General features: G+C 45.6%; 1 protein-coding gene across 1 annotated transcript in view; it reads left to right on the forward strand.

Annotated features, from left to right (window-relative positions):
- Positions 1 to 16,291, forward strand: part of LOC310798682 (kin of IRRE-like protein 3) — a gene marked incomplete at both ends in the record, with an annotated part of 236,937 nt that overhangs the window by 88,824 nt on the left and 131,822 nt on the right. The window contains one exon of the mRNA XM_083661238.1: positions 13,161 to 13,266. Within this exon, the coding sequence (XP_083517364.1) occupies positions 13,161 to 13,266 (106 nt within the window). The remainder of the gene's footprint in view (positions 1 to 13,160; positions 13,267 to 16,291) is intronic.

Here is a 16,291-nt window from a genome sequence, read left to right on the forward strand (position 1 = left end):
CTCCTGGAAAGATCCATAATCACCAGACTAAGTACATTGCCACTGCCCAGGCTCAATATACTTGACAAAAAAGGGAGACCACATGTTTCAAAGCAATGTAACACAATGTTTATTTTGGCTGGTATTGCCTTTTCAGAAGGTAGAAATCTTTCCTCTAGAGCAGGGGTTCCCAACCTTTTTTGTGCCAAGGACTGGTAGATACATGGGAAAAAAAAGTCGCGGACCGGTTGTCAATTCTAATGGTTTTAGTTATATATATTTACTCACCAGGTGGCGACAAAGGGTAAATAACAGCCTTTTGTGTTGTACTGTATGTAGCCTATACAGTATTTATGTTTTTGTTTTAACTACAAACTTTTTTTTTTACCTCTCAAAAATCTGAGGGGGCAATTGCCCCCTCAGTTACAATGGGCATGACGCTTCTGGTGCGCTCCACACCTAATACATATGTATGGCAGATCTACGGAATATAAACCGCATCGCAATTAGTTCCGAATCCAGCGTAACCGCTCCGGCAATTAAAAAATGCTTGTTCTTTTTTAGAGGCCCTTTAATGGTTCTTCTTCTTCTTCTGACAAATAAGCCGTAGGAGTCAGGACACAAAGGAGCCACGAGGCGGAGGCTATCCCAGGGCGACTGTAAGAGAAGAAGAAGCTTGGAGGGTAATTGCAAGAAGAGGTGGAGCATCCGCCAAATAATGTATTTTTTTGTATGATAATTAATAGCCAAATGCAGATGTGGTGTGTCCACAATGCTCCCCACAGGCATGCAGGAACACACACACACGCACACGCGCGCGCGCACACACACACACACACACGCACACACACACACACACACAATGCTAATGCTCTCACATGTACATGTGTGTGTGTGTGTGTGTGTGTGTGTGTGTGTGTTCGCTCGTTGCTCTGCGCATACTGACAGAGAGGAAGAGAGACTCGAGTGCACAGCGCTACTGTGTGTGTGCGTGTGTGTGTGTGTGTGTGTGTGTGTGCGTGCGTGTGTGTGATTCGATTAAATCTTATGACGTGATAAGATCATTCATTTTAGCACAGCACGCACCGCTCTCTTCAATGAGGAAGTGGAAATCCAGACCTTGTAGAAAAGTGGCGATTTTGGGGCTTTGGGTTGAAACTAATGTCTCATACTTTCTGAGGCACACAATTACTCACATAAGACCCTAAATTGAATAGTTAGAAGGTTTTTGTGGATTTTGGTTTCCAGGGACTTTAATTACTTTTTACAATAAAAGACCCCTTAAGTGTAGAGATCTTTGTACAATCACACTCATCCAACCGCCCCTGTTGCTTACTAAAAAGCCCCTGTCAGACATGCCCTGAAACTCTGGAGTTATCTAGAGGCGACCCGGGTGGCGGTGTGTGTATGTTTTTGGTTCATGGTTCACTACCAAAATCCATTTGATCTGTTATTTTAGTGCCTGTCATTAAGGACAAGGTGGGTAAGCTGAATAGCTCTGAGAACTACAGGCCGATAGCTATAGCCAGCATTTTATCAAAAGTACTGGAAAGAGTTCTCCTCAGTAGGCTGGAGCAGTATTTACTGACAGCTGACAATCAGTTTGGTTTTAAACAGAAACATGGCACCGACATGTGTATCTTTGCACTCAAGGATATATTGGACAAATACTCAAGTCAAAACACCACTGTATTTACTTGTTTTATCGATGCCTCCAAAGCTTTTGACAGAGTCAGTCACTAAACTTTTCAACAAATTATGTCTGCGAGGGGCTCCCAGATATTTGATAAGGATTCTGGTTTACTGGTATGCACACCAGACTATGCTGGTTAAATGGGGTAATTCTATCTCCGCCCCATTCCATGTAACCAATGGGGTAAGACAAGGCAGCATTTTATCTCCTTTCCTTTTTAATGTATTTATGGATGATTTATCTGTACAATTGAATGCCTGTAAAACAGAGTGTATCATTGGTGACTGTATCATCAACCACCTCATGTTTGCAGATGATTTAGTGGTCCTATGTCCTAGTAGTGCTGGTCTCCAGCAGTTACTAAGAGTGTGCTTGTTAAGATATGAGCTGCAAAGCAGCATAAAAAGGGTTCTAAGAGTGACCAGCTTAGAAACCACCACAGCAAGTCCAGAGAAGGTTTAACAGTTTATTTTTGAAATTGTGCGAAGTAGGTTGAGTCCAGGCCGCGTTCCAGGCCCACAGCCGACTGGGTCCGGTTGGCTCTACACACAGAGAGGCAGATTAGTAACAGGGCGCAGGCCAACAATGCAGTTTGCATCCAGTGAGTTCAGTTTCCACCCACCTCAATAGGCCTTGGCTGGTAGATAGGGGAAGGTCCGCTCTTCTTCTGAACATAAATGGATCTTCCTCCCACCAGGCTGAGTCCTCAAAAGAATTAATCCACTTTGCAACAGAATGGTTAGTCCAATGTACACTGTTCACTCAAAACAATCTTCTTCATAAAACAGGTCCATCTTTTCATTAACACATTCACTGCCAACAGTTTTTTTTTTTACTGTAGGTAGCTTCTGTCGTGTTTCCTAACACATACGAATACGGCAGAAGAGATATGTTTAACACTTCTTTAATCAGAGAGATCAGACTCCGTACAACACTGGCAAGTACTCTACTTCGACTAACCCAAAACGTCCCCTCTAACCAGTCCTGTGCACTCTAGTGCCACAAGTGGCGTACTGCCCTAATGGCATGCAATACACCACATCTCCCTTTTTTCAAAGAAAACAAAAACAGTAGATCTCACAATTTCTTTTGAAAATAAATGAATCCCCAAATACCACAACTTATCTGATTAAGATTCTCATTACTGTTAACCTTATGAACTTTCTCTTTCTGTTACCAAACATGAACATTTTTGTCATTTTCTCTATTCGTTTATATGACATTTATATCAACTGATAAACATCTCCAACATGGACTCTTTGTCTGTCTTTCTTTTTTTTTTTCAATTGACTTTTCACAAGTCCAGTCTTTGAGGTTTGGTGACAATCCTGCCCGACCTAGTTCTGTTAACAGCAGGCGAGAGGGTATGTGGTGCCTCTGCTGGATGTGTAGCAGTTTGTGTTGCATCAGGCGTACACTCAGGTGGTGGGTCGAGTACACTGGACACCTCCGGGCTGCCGTCTGACACTCGCATCGGGATTAGATGACGTCTGTTCCGCCTGATGTGGCCATGTGGCCCCTCCACTACATACGAGCGGGGAGTAGAATGAGTGGATACCACAGTCCCAGAAGTCTTAGTGTCCGTGATCCACACCTCTTGTCCTGGTGTGAGCTGACTGAGATTCCTGGCCCGGTGTCTCGTGTTAAAAGTTGCAGTGTCTTTACACTTCCTCTCCCTGTCTTTTCCGGCGACCACAGCTTGGTCTGGGAGTTCCGGCTCCAGGAGAGAAGGGTGTTGGGGTAACGGTGTGCGTAGCCTCCGGCCCATCAGAAGCTGGGCTGGGCTGTAGCCATTCGCTAAAGGTGTTGCCCTATATGCTAGGAGGGAAAGATATGGGTCATTAGCTTTTTTTAGCATGTGTTTTACAGTTTGGATGTGACGTTCCGCCTCTCCATTACTTTGGGCAAATCTGGGGCTGCTCGTGGCATGCTGAAAGCCATAGTTGACTGCAAAGTCATTAAACTGTTGACTCACAAACTGAGGTCCATTATCGCTAATGAGGAGCTCTGGCACGCCATGACGCGCAAATATAGATTTCAAGTGTACTATCACATCGTCTGATCTCATGGGAGTTAGCTTGGCTATCTCTACAAATTTAGAGAAGTAGTCTACTACCAGAAGATAATTACTGCCGTCGAGTGTGAATATATCAGCACCTAATTTTTGCCACGGTCGCTCCGGGAGCTTACTGGGCAGTAGTGGCTCAACTGGATTGGTTCGTTCCTTAATGCAGGTTCTGCAGTTAAGTATGAGTTTGTTTAGCTGACCACTCATCCCTGGCCACCAGACTGCTTCTCTAGCCCGCTCCTTACATTTCTTAATGCCCTGGTGGCCTTCATGTAGTTTCTCTAGAACTGAGTTGCGCATGGCTGAGGGGATTACTAATCTTGTGCCTCTGAGCAGCAACCCGTCGTGAACTGTGAGGACGGCTCTTTCTGGCCAGTAGGTTTTTATTACACCTTTCAGCTGATTCGGGTCTGGCCAACCCTCCTGGCATAGAGCCATGACTGCAGAGCACACACTGTCTGCTTTTAGCTGTTCTCTTAGTTCTGCTAAGTATGTAGGGCTTGCAGCTAAGTTCTCTACTACTGAAAGTATGTAGATGTTGGTATCTTCCATGAGATTTGTGTCTGAGATACTTAAGTGTTTTGGTTGACTAACAGGAGCACGAGATATAGAGTGTCGGCTGTGTATAAGGCTTTGCCTGGCACGTGTGAGATGGAGTAACTATAGCTCATGAGTCTAAGGCGAAACCTCTGGATTCTGGGGGGAAGCTCTGCAAGTGCCTTAGTTCCCAGCAGGCTCACCAGTGGCTTGTGATCGGTTTCTAGGTGAAAGTGTCTGCCTATAAGAAAGTCCCGGAACCGCTCACACCCCCAGGTAAGGCCTAATGCCTCTTTCTCCACCTGTGCATAGCGCTGCTCCGTCTCTGTGAGTGAACGTGAGGCATACGCTACAGGACCCCACTGCTCCCCCTCTTTCTGTAAGAGGACAGCACCGAGTCCATATGCTGACGCATCAGCTGACAGTTTTAGCTCCTTGTTGGGGTCATAGAGTAACAGCAGGGGGGTTGACGACAAGTCGTTTTTCAGCTCATTGAAGGCACGCTGTTGTGCAGCACCCCAGACCCAATGATTTTTTTTTGAAGTCAAGTCTCTCAGGGGCTTATCCTTCTCCGCCAGATTGGGTATTAATTTCCCCAAATGATTTAGCATCCCAAGAAAGCTGCGAAGCTCGCTGACGTTGGATGGTTCCTGCAACTCTCTGACAGCCCTTGTCTTTTCTGGGTCTGGTTCCACGCTGTCTGCTGATATTATTTGCCCCAGAAACTTGATCTCGCTCTTGCTTAGCTCACACTTCTCCATGTTTAGTGTGACACCGGCATTCTGAAGTCTGCTCAGCACTGTGTGAAGTCTAGCATCATGCTGGTCTTGATCTACTCCCCATACTAGAACATCATCCATTAGGCATACAGCTCCCTGCAGCCCGTCCAGAATCTGTGACATTCTCCGCTGAAAATGTTCGGGGGCAGAAGCGATCCCAAATGGCATTCTGTTAAAATAATAGCGACCATATGGAGTAATGAAGGTCGTATATTTAGCTGATTCAGGGGACAATGGGATCTGCCAAAATCCTTTGTTTGCGTCGAGCTTGCTGAAGATCTGTGCTCCCGCGATCTGTCCCAGGGTCTGCTCCACTGAGGGTAGAATAAATTGTTCCCTGCAGACAGCTTCGTTTAGGTGAGTCAGGTCCACGCATATACGGACGGAGCCTGTTTTGGTCGGCACAGGCACCATGCCCGCACACCACTCTGTCGGCTCCTCAACTCTAGTGATGACGCCCTGGCTCTCCATCTGCCCGAGCTCCTCCTTGACTTTCTCCAGGAGGGGAATGGGAACTCTCCTTGGTGTTGATAGGGCAAAAGGAACAGCGTCTTCCTTGAGTGCGATAGTGTACGGTTGTTGCAACAGACCGAGCCCGTGACACAGCTTTGGGTATGCTTCCTTCATTGTTGCTTTGTCAATACTGTCCATTCTAGTGACTAGGTTAAGTTTGACGCTGGCAGGCCTACTTATTAAGGCAATGTGTAGGTCTCTAACCACATACACGCTTTCTTGTATAGTGCGTTCTCCCTTACACAGAGTCTCTTGGTATCTGCCCAGCACGTGAAGTGGATTGCCTCCTGGGCCAATCAATGGTCTGTCTGATTTAGTCAGTGTGCAGTGTCCCTCAGCAATGTCCTTGTACATGTGCTCTGGGATGACGGTGACATCCGCACCTGTGTCTATTTTGAAGATCACTTTGTGTTGTCTAATAGACAGTTCTGTAAGCCAGGGCTCCTCCCCCGCTTCCACTCTGCCGAGAAAGAATCCTGGGCTATTATCATCTTGTCCTGCTTCTACAGCATGTACTGTCTTGGCTGACATGCACACTTTACTGAAGTGACCTTTTTTTCCGCATGTATGACATGTCACTTCTCTGGCAGGACACTCCCACTTTCCATGACTAGGGGACTTTCCACATCTCAGACACGGCTTGTATCCAGACGGCCCAGACTGAGACTGTTGCGCTGCAGGAGCATGTTTAAACTGACTTTGGGGTTTATGTTTAAATGTTTTTGGTCCCCTCTCTCTTGCAGTGACAGCGTCAACATCACTACTTTTACTCTCACCTCTTAGGTCTGTTTGTTGCTTCTTCACACTTTCTGACTGTCGTGCCATGTTAACAGCCTTTGCCAATGTCAAATCTTTATCCAACTGCATCCTCTCTGATAGAGAAATATCTCTCAGTCCTACTACCAGGCGATCTCTTATCAGTTCATCATGGAGTATTCCATAGGCACAGTTTTCGGCAAGGGCATACAATGCAGTGATGACTGTTTCATTAGCTTGTTGCACTCTCTGATTGAATCTGGCCCTATGACATTTTTCCTGGGCACGAAGTATTTGTCAAAAGCGTCTTTTACTGCATCATATTGCTGTCTTTCTGCATCCCACAGAACTTGCCCACGTAGGATGTCATCGGCTTCATCGCCCATGCAGTAGACCAACGTGTTTACCTGGTTAGCCTGTGAGCCGATGTGTAGGTTGCTAGCCAGTCGAAATCTTTCGAACCTTCTTATCCATTTTTCCCACTCCTGTGGTCTTGAAAAGTTGAATGCCTCAGGTGGTTGGATCGTGAACGTGGCGTTTGGTGGTGCAATCATAGCTGGCTGTGGCTGCTGCGTTGTCGATGGTCCTCCATCCTCGGACATGTTGTTGCCGACGTGCTGCTGCTAATGCTAGCTAGCTTATGCACTCGCTAACTAACACACTTCGCCTGCAGCTCTTTTTCCGCTTCTTCTGTATGCACTCACTCTCCCTTACTGCCGCACCACTTCTGACACCATGTCGTGTTTCCTAACACATACGAATACGGCAGAAGAGATATGTTTAACACTTCTTTAATCAGAGAGATCAGACTCCGTACAACACTGGCAAGTACTCTTCGACTAACCCAAAACGTCCCCTCTAACCAGTCCTGTGCACTCTAGTGCCACAAGTGGCGTACTGCCCTAATGGCATGCAATACACCACAGCTTCTGCCAACGTTTTTTTTTGAGGATTCTGGCTCATCTTTCAAGAGCCGAGGATTCTTTTCTGTTAGGATTTTGTGAACACAAAATATCTCAAAAGAACTAATAGAATGTGTGCTTTCTCTGTCTAAAAGAGTTAGTTTGTAGAGTTAGTAGTTATGTAGGCATTAGCAGTTGAATACAGCATGGTTTCAGCGTCTGAAAATGAAAGGTGAGAAAAATGCCTTTTTGTGAAATTCGATAGGTCACTTTAACCATTTATTTTTGGCATCAGTAAGACGTCAGACATCTAAACAATAGTTTTGAACAGTAATTTCCTTCATAACAGCAGGAAACCCCCCTCTCCTTCAAACTCCTCCCTCCGTGTGTGTTCTCCTCCTCCCTCCGTGGCTGCAGCGGGCGTGTCACAAGCAAGTTTCTGCTGTCTGTGCTGCCCCTCGTCGGGCGAGTCTGGAAAGGGCTCGCTCGTTTCTTGGGGTTTCGGTTGAGAGCTTTGATGAAGCTTTTGCGATTCTGGGCTTTATGCTGCGTGTTTCAAAGTGTGTTCCACCCAGTCTATTTTTGGAACCCCCCACCGTTGTGCGCCACCGTTGTGCGCCAGCGCGAAAGCGTTTTCGCCAAACCATTCTACAGTATGAGACTGGTTTCCTCACGCTTTTCCCTGCAGTTTTGGCTCGCTTTCTCTACTCTGGAGAGCACTGTCGCCACTTAGTGGGTCGGTGGGTCGGTGGAATGGGTTGTATTTTGTATTTTTTTTTTGACGAGTTGACTCGTCATTGGCAGTCAACCGTTGGTTTCTGCTTGACGAGTTGACTCGTCAACGGCAGTGAACGTGTTAAAAGGTCAGGGTTAAAACAGTCCAGGCCACAACTATTAAAAATGATCCACTTTCCTTTGCTCATGGGAGCCAGCAGCTCCACAGCACCAGTCCACAGCTCTCTCCAAGTGAGGATGACAAGGTTCTCTGGCAGCCAGTCTGAGCTGCCTGCTTTTATAGGAGACACCATCAAGCAGCACACCAATCAAATCACTTGATTACCAATTCAGGCTAATCAGTCCTAATGACTAGCAGCTGGGCAGGAGCTCTCCACTTCACATGGGCGGGGTTAGTATCCCACACAAACAGGGTTAGGAGGACAAACTCAACATGCATTGTCTGTCCAAGTAAAGTCTCAAGTAAAAACAAAACAAAGCCCAGTGTGGAGTGGGGAAGAAACTTCCCCTTTCCTGCTGTGTGTCACATTTCATAACATGCTCACAGTATGGAATTGATTTTGATATCAAGTACAACGCAAAAAAGAGCATAACTCTGATCGTGAGAAGTAAGGAAGACAGTAAGCTGGTATTTCCTGACTTCTATCTGTCTGGTATGACACTGAAAGAGTGCAAGCAGACCAAATATCTAGGTCATTTTATAACAAATGACCTATCTGATGACAGAGATGTTTTTAGACAGCGCCGTAAACTGTATGCCCAAGCCAACATGCTTGTTCGCAAATTCAATTTCTGCTCAGTACCAGTGAACATCTCACTTTTTAAAGCTTACTGCACTCCGCTATACACGGCCCACCTGTGGCGACACTACAAAAAGGGCAGTCTGCAAAAAGTGACAGTGGCCTATAATGACTGCATGAGGCTACTGCTCAAAGCCCCAAGATGCTGTAGTGCCAGTCAAATGTTTGTAGAAATAAATGTACCCACTTGCCCTGCTGTATTACGAAACCTGATGTATAGATTTATATACAGGTTAACAGACTCTGTGAACAGCATCATTGTATCACTCTCTAATCCTGCCAAGAGCTCTGTTAGGCTGTCATCTAAGCTATGGAGACACTGGCGCTCTAGCCTGTATGTGCAGAGATAAGGCTGAAAGTCCTGCCTTGTATGTATATGCCCTGTTGATTTATTGTTTTGTTTTTGTCTTGTTTTTATATGTTTTATGTGTTATGGTTTATGTGTTATGTCTTCACTATGGACCCCCCTGTGTGTGTCTTGAATAAAGTTTGAATTGAAAATTGAATTGAATATGAACACAAATTGGAGAGCTATGCGCGCTCCCGAGACCCTCCTCTGACCCACCCCTGATACTGCCCCGCAGTCTAGCATCAGGGGCGCCCCCCCCCCTCCCCTCCAGAGCTCCGTAGCTGTAGCTGAGCTCAGTGAATGGGAGGAGGCGGGGGAGCTGTGAGAGAGACAGAAAGCCAGCGTGACAGATTATTATTATATAAATAGTCGATGTGAACGAGCGAGCTCGAGCAAACATCATGCAGTTTCAGTTTTTCCAAATGAAGCTCAAACATGCTCCATGTCATGTCATGTGACCTAACCTGCTCTGTGTGTCAGCCAACAGGCTGAGTCATGTGACCTAACCTGCTCCGTGTGTCAGCCAACAGGCTGAGTCATGTGACCTAACCTGCTCAGTGTCAGCCAACAGGCTGAGTCATGTGACCTAACCTGCTCTGTGTGTCAGCCAACAGGCTGAGTCATGTGACCTAACCTGCTCTGTGTGTCAGCCAACAGGCTGAGTCATGTGACCTAACCTGCTCCGTGTGTCAGCCAACAGGCTGAGTCATGTGACCTAACCTGCTCCATGTGTCAGCCAACAGGCTGAGTCATGTGACCTAACCTGCTCCATGTGTCAGCCAACAGGCTGAGTCATGTGACCTAACCTGCTCCGTGTGTCAGCCAACAGGCTGAGTCATGTGACCTAACCTGCTCAGTGTGTCAGCCAACAGGCTGAGTCATGTGACCTAACCTGCTCCATGTGTCAGCCAACAGGCTGAGTCATGTGACCTAACCTGCTCCGTGTGTCAGCCAACAGGCTGAGTCATGTGACCTAACCTGCTCCGTGTGTCAGCCAACAGACTGAGTCATGTGACCTAACCTGCTCAGTGTGTCAGCCAACAGGCTGAGTCATGTGACCTAACCTGCTCAGTGTGTCAGCCAACAGGCTGAGTCATGTGACCTAACCTGCTCAGTGTGTCAGCCAACAGGCTGAGTCATGTGACCTAACCTGCTCCATGTGTCAGCCAACAGGTGATGTGTTGCTGGATTGAAACGCTGGCTTTGCTCTATTTCTGCAAAGCTTTGCGCAGCTCACCACCTTTAACCCATTCATACCTGATGCAGCATTTGTGTGTGTATCCCTTTAAGACCGCGAACCGGTCTTAAAGGGATACGCACACAAATTAGGGATATACACGCAAATGCTGCATCAGGTATCAATGGGTTAAAATAGAGCATTTTTGGATGCGAGGGTCGTCCTGCTTCCCAGTATTGGACATCGCTAGGTCGGATATCTGCATCTGGTTGCGTTCATTTGATTTCACGTTTATACACAGCGTTTGTGAACGATTCACGTGCAAATGCAAAGCAGTGTGAAGTCAGTCGGTATAAAATGGAAACTTTCGGGGAACAACCTTCACAATAATGGGAATTAAATAAAGCAAATGCATGTATAATGTTCTTTTTGTATATGTGATCCGAAAGATGCAGAACAGAGATAAACTGGAAGAATATCTGCTGCCTTTCAAAAAGTCAATTTTAACCCGTAGTGAGTCTGTTCTGTTTTTTTGTTTACCAAGTAATAAAATATTGCTTTTATTTTGAAGGTAAAAACATCTAGCTTCCTGTATTCTGTATATTTCTAGCAGGCTTGATGTATTTTAGGACTGAACTCTAGCTATATCAGAGTGAAACAGATGGTTGCATTGCAGAACAAAAACCCAGTAAAAAGACCTGTTTTCTTTGCAGCACTTGAGACTTGAGGAAATCGATGCATCTGGGCGTGAGTTGTAGAGCTGTTTAATTAAGTACTAACGTTATGCGTAAATGATTATATGTGTGAACGTTAGCGGGCAGTTATCACCCATTATGTATTTTTAGCAACTTGTTATCAGACTCTGCATGACGTGATAGTTTGTTGAATGTCAATGCGATTCACTTTATGCCATTAGTGTAGCGTATAGCCTATGCTGTGTGGTCAGTTTTCACAACGCCTCATTGTGTCGTCATGCCCCAATTCCCCCCACCCCCGCCACCTCTCTCTACACCTGGAGGTGCTCCACATGTGTGAACGCAACATGCCTCATGTCTGAAAGGGTACACTTCACGTAACGCCCGGCCCGGGTCATGCTCAGGGGGAGCAACCCCTGAGATGACCCAGAGGTCATGTCTGAAAGGGGCTTAAAGTCCCTGGAAACCAAAATCCACAAAACCTTCTAACTATTAAATGTAGGGTCTTATGTGAGTAATTGTGTGCCTCAGAAAGTAGGAGACATTGATTTCAACCCAAAACCCCAAAATCGCCACTTTTCTACAAGGTCAGGATTTCCATTTCATCATTGAAGATGATTGAAGAGAGCGGTGCGCGCGGTGCTACAATGAATGATCTTATCACGTCATAAGATTTAATCGAATCACACACACGCACGCGCGCACAGCGCTACTACACACACAGTAGCGCTGTGCACTCGCAGCGGCAGTCTCTCTTCCTCTCTGTCAGTATATGCGCCGAGCAACGAGCGAACACACACACACACACACACACACACACACACACACACTCCATCTCTCTTTCCTTCTTTCTCTCTCTCCTTCTCTCTCTCCGTTTCCCTCCCTAGATCTCTCTCTCACTCTCTCTCTCTCTCGGAGGAGAAGTCCTGCACGCACACACACGGGACACGCCCACACAGTCCGCGGGAGAAAAGACAGTCTAAAATCTAATTGATTCTCATGACTTTTGTCATGACTGTCAAACCTAAATGTATATACTTTGCGACGTTCATCATCGTTCAAATTTGGCTGGCGGCTTATTAACATAGGTTCCTGTGATGTGATGAACTCAAAATGCTAAATAATAAAAAAAAAAATCTGGTTTCCAGGGACTTTAAGTTGAAAGTTGTGTTTCCCGATAAGACATGGCCAATGCTACTTTTTTACTTTGATTATTTAATTGAACTGTAAGTAAGACCGCATAGTCACTTAACCTAATTAACTCTAGCAAATGTGATTAAGACTCAGTTTTGGGATGTTAGAGCTTAGCTTTTAATCTGTGTTGCGTGCTACTCTCAACAACAGCCACCTTGTTTTTTTTATTCCCCCATGTCCCTAAAAATATACCTAAGATTAATGCAGCAATTAGTATCATATCGTGAATTAATGTAAGTTATCATCAGCGAACCAGAAGCTTTTCCAGCTGTTTGCCCTGCTGCCACTTTCAAGTGCTGTCGGAAATATCGGATATCTGACTAAAAGCATGTGACTGCTTGCAAAGTTTCATGAGTTTTGTAGCGTAAATGCGAGCCCTAGAAGTAAAAAGCTTGTGCTAAAATAATCCAGAACTACACACAGTGTCGCATAGGCTTCCACGTCACGTCACCACTCAACCTGGAATGTTGTTGATGTGTGCGCTGCTGTGCACTGATTACCCCGGGCTGAACCAGGTGAGGGAAGGAGAATTTCCGTGTTCGTCCTTTGAAGTGATGACGTTATTGACGTATAATATCCCCGTCGACTCAACAGTGTAGTCTCATTTAGCCGTTTGCTAGCTAGCCGCACTTTTAACGGCACGTAAAAGCTTAAAAACTCAGGAAAGTGGTCCTCATGTGTGAAGATTATCCTACTGAACACTGGTTCGCGTTTGATTAAGCTTGCGTTGCCCAGAGACCTTATTAGAAGCATCGCGCCAAAAACCCATTCAAAAATCCCATAGACGAAAACAGTGAAGAACCAGGAGTGATAGCATCTTAGCTGTATATTAGCGCTGTTCACGTGAGTTGTGTCAGAGCTTAAATTACGCTTTAGTTGTGGGCCTTTAGCCCATCTCAAACTCTGATGACTTTACAACCATAGGTCCATGCCTTTATTGGTTTTACTTCCATCTTGTTCGAATTTCTCCCCATTCTGTCCAGATCTGCCCCTCGTCAACCTCAGTGTGGAGCCACAGCCGGTCCTGGAGGGAAACCTGGTCAAGTTCCACTGCTCTGCCAAGGCCAACCCACCTGTCATCTACTACAGGTCAGGTTCTCTCTGCTCACACATGTTCCCCTCGTCTGTCTGTCTCTCTTTCTCTCTCTCTCTCTCTCTCTCTCACTCTCACACACACACACACACTCTCCCTTTCTCTCTTTTTTCTGTTTATCTTGCCGGTGCACACCTACTTATGTTCCCTGTGAAATCAAACTGAACAAATATGGCTCCAATAGGGAACCAGCAAAAGAATCATTGAACAGGCAGCTGTGTGGGTCAATGTAGGAGAAAGAGGGTTTGAAAAGTCAACAGTGAGTTGACTCACCGAGCGTTGCAAAGTGACTTCAAATCTTACAAGACCCACAATGAGTGCACTAACAATCTAAATTATGGCTCACAACTACAGTGAACTAGACTAAACTAAACTCAAGAAGATGATGAAGATTTAACAAACAGGATGAAATAGAAATTAATAATGTACAAGACTGTAACAACCCAATGTGTATTGCTATACTTGTGTATTACTGTGAAAATGTTAATTTATGAGATACTTGAGCCAAATACTTTCCCTAAACTCCCTTAAAAGCATATTCAGAAAGAACCATGAGCCTATACCATGGGCACAAATGCACCATGGGACTATACACAATCTGTACTTAACCTCTTTTTGTTTGTTCTCTTTGTTCCCCTTATAATACAATACACCAGAGTTCATATAAAGTGGCCCCATCCATTATCGTTTTATGCAAGGAAGGTTATTATTAGTGGCTGGGCCAGCGAAGCGGCAGGGCCACTTATTGTATTTGCCTGTATTCTTCTTCTTCTTCTTCTTCTTCTCCTCCCAGGAAGTTGGACTTCCCATGCATGAAAATAAACCAAACTTTGCACAAAGGTCCAGGCCCATGCCAAACTAAGTTGACGTGAATTTGGCGCCAATAGTCCTGATGGTGGCGCTACAACGACCGTCTAAAGTTTCACACTTCATAACAAATCAGGCATACGTGCTATGGCTTTGCAGCTTTCACCGAAATGTGTGCCCAAATGAGGAGAAACTTTTGTACAATGCAACCTATGGCCAATTATGAAGTCCAAAGACCGCAAAACTGCAAAAACTGTAAAACTAATTAAACCCTACTCCTCCCACATTTTTTCTTCAAATGACACCAAACTTCAGCATCTGCATCGTTAGACTGTCCTACACAAAAGTCTCAAACAGATTTTCAATAGATCAAAAATTGAGCCCACAGTGCATCAAAATGTTGAATTCCGCCCCCATGTATAGCCTAAAGAGCATCTTAATTGCCCTAATTACCTAATGAGGTGATGTTACTCGAGCAATGATGTCATCAGTGATGATGTCATCAATGATGTCATCCTTCCTGGCTGAGCAGACTGGGTGGGTAATGTCATAGTTGTTGCTATGATGTCACCGGTGATGTCATACATGCCAAAGTATAAATAAGCAATGTTTCAGTCTATCTCTCTCTCTCTGCCCACTAGCTCAACTGTCCCTACTCTCTATCTCCGCTTCTCTGTTCAACTGCCACATACTTAACCTGCTGCAGCCTTACTTCTGCCACAGCCCTGTCACTAATGGCAGTGTTCTAAGCAGACTGGATTGCATGCAGCAGATTGGACTCTAGCTAAAAGACTTGAGACTTGACCTGGACTCTAGCTCAAAGTCTTGAGACTTGACTTGGACTCTAGCTCAAAGACTTGAGACTTGACTTGGACTTGCAAAAAATGATGTGAGCATCTCTGTCAGTGCCCGGCCATGACCCATTGCTGTGCAGCAGCTAGAATTATCATTATTATCATTATCATCAGATGTAACCATATAATAACCACATGACATGTCTCACTGCTGGGGGCTGTCAGGGGCAAGGCAATCACTTCCAGTAGTCCCCCTTCCCCTGCTCCTTCCTTGTCCTCTCCTCCCCCACATTTCATATTCCCTTCCCACCTCCTCCCTCTCCCTGCTCTCTCCTCCCCCACATCACCCCGCTCTCCCTCCCCCCTCCCTTCTCCTGCTCTCTTCTGCTCTATCCTATATTTCTATATTTGCTATATTTCTCTATCAATTGTTCAATGTGTTATTACATTACTACTGTAATTTGCTACTGTTGTGTCAGCTAGAATTAGCTAGACATATTTTCTGTGAAGCCCTCTGGGACATGCTTGTGAATTAGGGCTATACAAATGAACTTGACTTGACTTGACTAGTCTGTCTAAAAAACAGTCAAACATACTGTACTTCACCCGTAAACACTCCCTCAGCAGCTGGCATCTCATTGATTATAAATGGGCAGACGGCCCCGAGATGCTGCCACATATTCCTGCCATCTGCCTGTGTGCCAGCAGGGCAGGGCCAGCCACCGTGCACTTACTGCATTAACTTGTGGGGGTGGTTTGTGAATCGGAATCGAATCGATTCTTGAAATTTGAACCAATACCCAGCTCTACGGGGGAGTGAGAGGGAGAGGGCGAGAGAAGACGGGGGAGTGGAGAGGGGAGGGTGAGAGAAGACAGGGGGAGTGGAGAGGGCGAGAGAAGACGGGGGAGCTGAGAGGGCGAGAGAAGACGGGGAGTGGATAGGAGAGGGTGAGAGGACAGGGGGAGTGAAGTGGAGAGGGTGAGAAAAGACGGGAGTGGAGATGAGAGGGTGAGAGAAGACGGGGGAGTGGAGAGGAGAGGGTGAGAGAAGACGGGGGAGTGGAGAGGAGAGGGTGAGAGAAGATTCAAGATTCAAGATTCAAGATTTTTATTGTCACTCCGTGGTACAAGTATCACGTGTGAAATTCTTGTGCTGTAGACTCCGTTTACAACATAGTACAAATATAACAGGGCATATGAGTGCAAAAACAACAAGAGACACAACAAGCAATAAGGCAGTAGAGTGATAAGACAAGTCAGAGACAGTGGCATATCCACTGCACATAGGTGCACATGTCATGTGCATACTTTAGACGTGCTTAAACATTTTAAATTTGACGTATATTACGTACAGGTGCTAATAGCATATACCTAATTAAACATACAATTAAACATTAGACATACATAATGGTGGCAGCTA

This window comes from Poromitra crassiceps, assembly GCF_964638095.1.
Source record: "Poromitra crassiceps genome assembly, chromosome: 26".
Lineage (NCBI taxonomy): Eukaryota > Metazoa > Chordata > Actinopteri > Beryciformes > Melamphaidae > Poromitra > Poromitra crassiceps.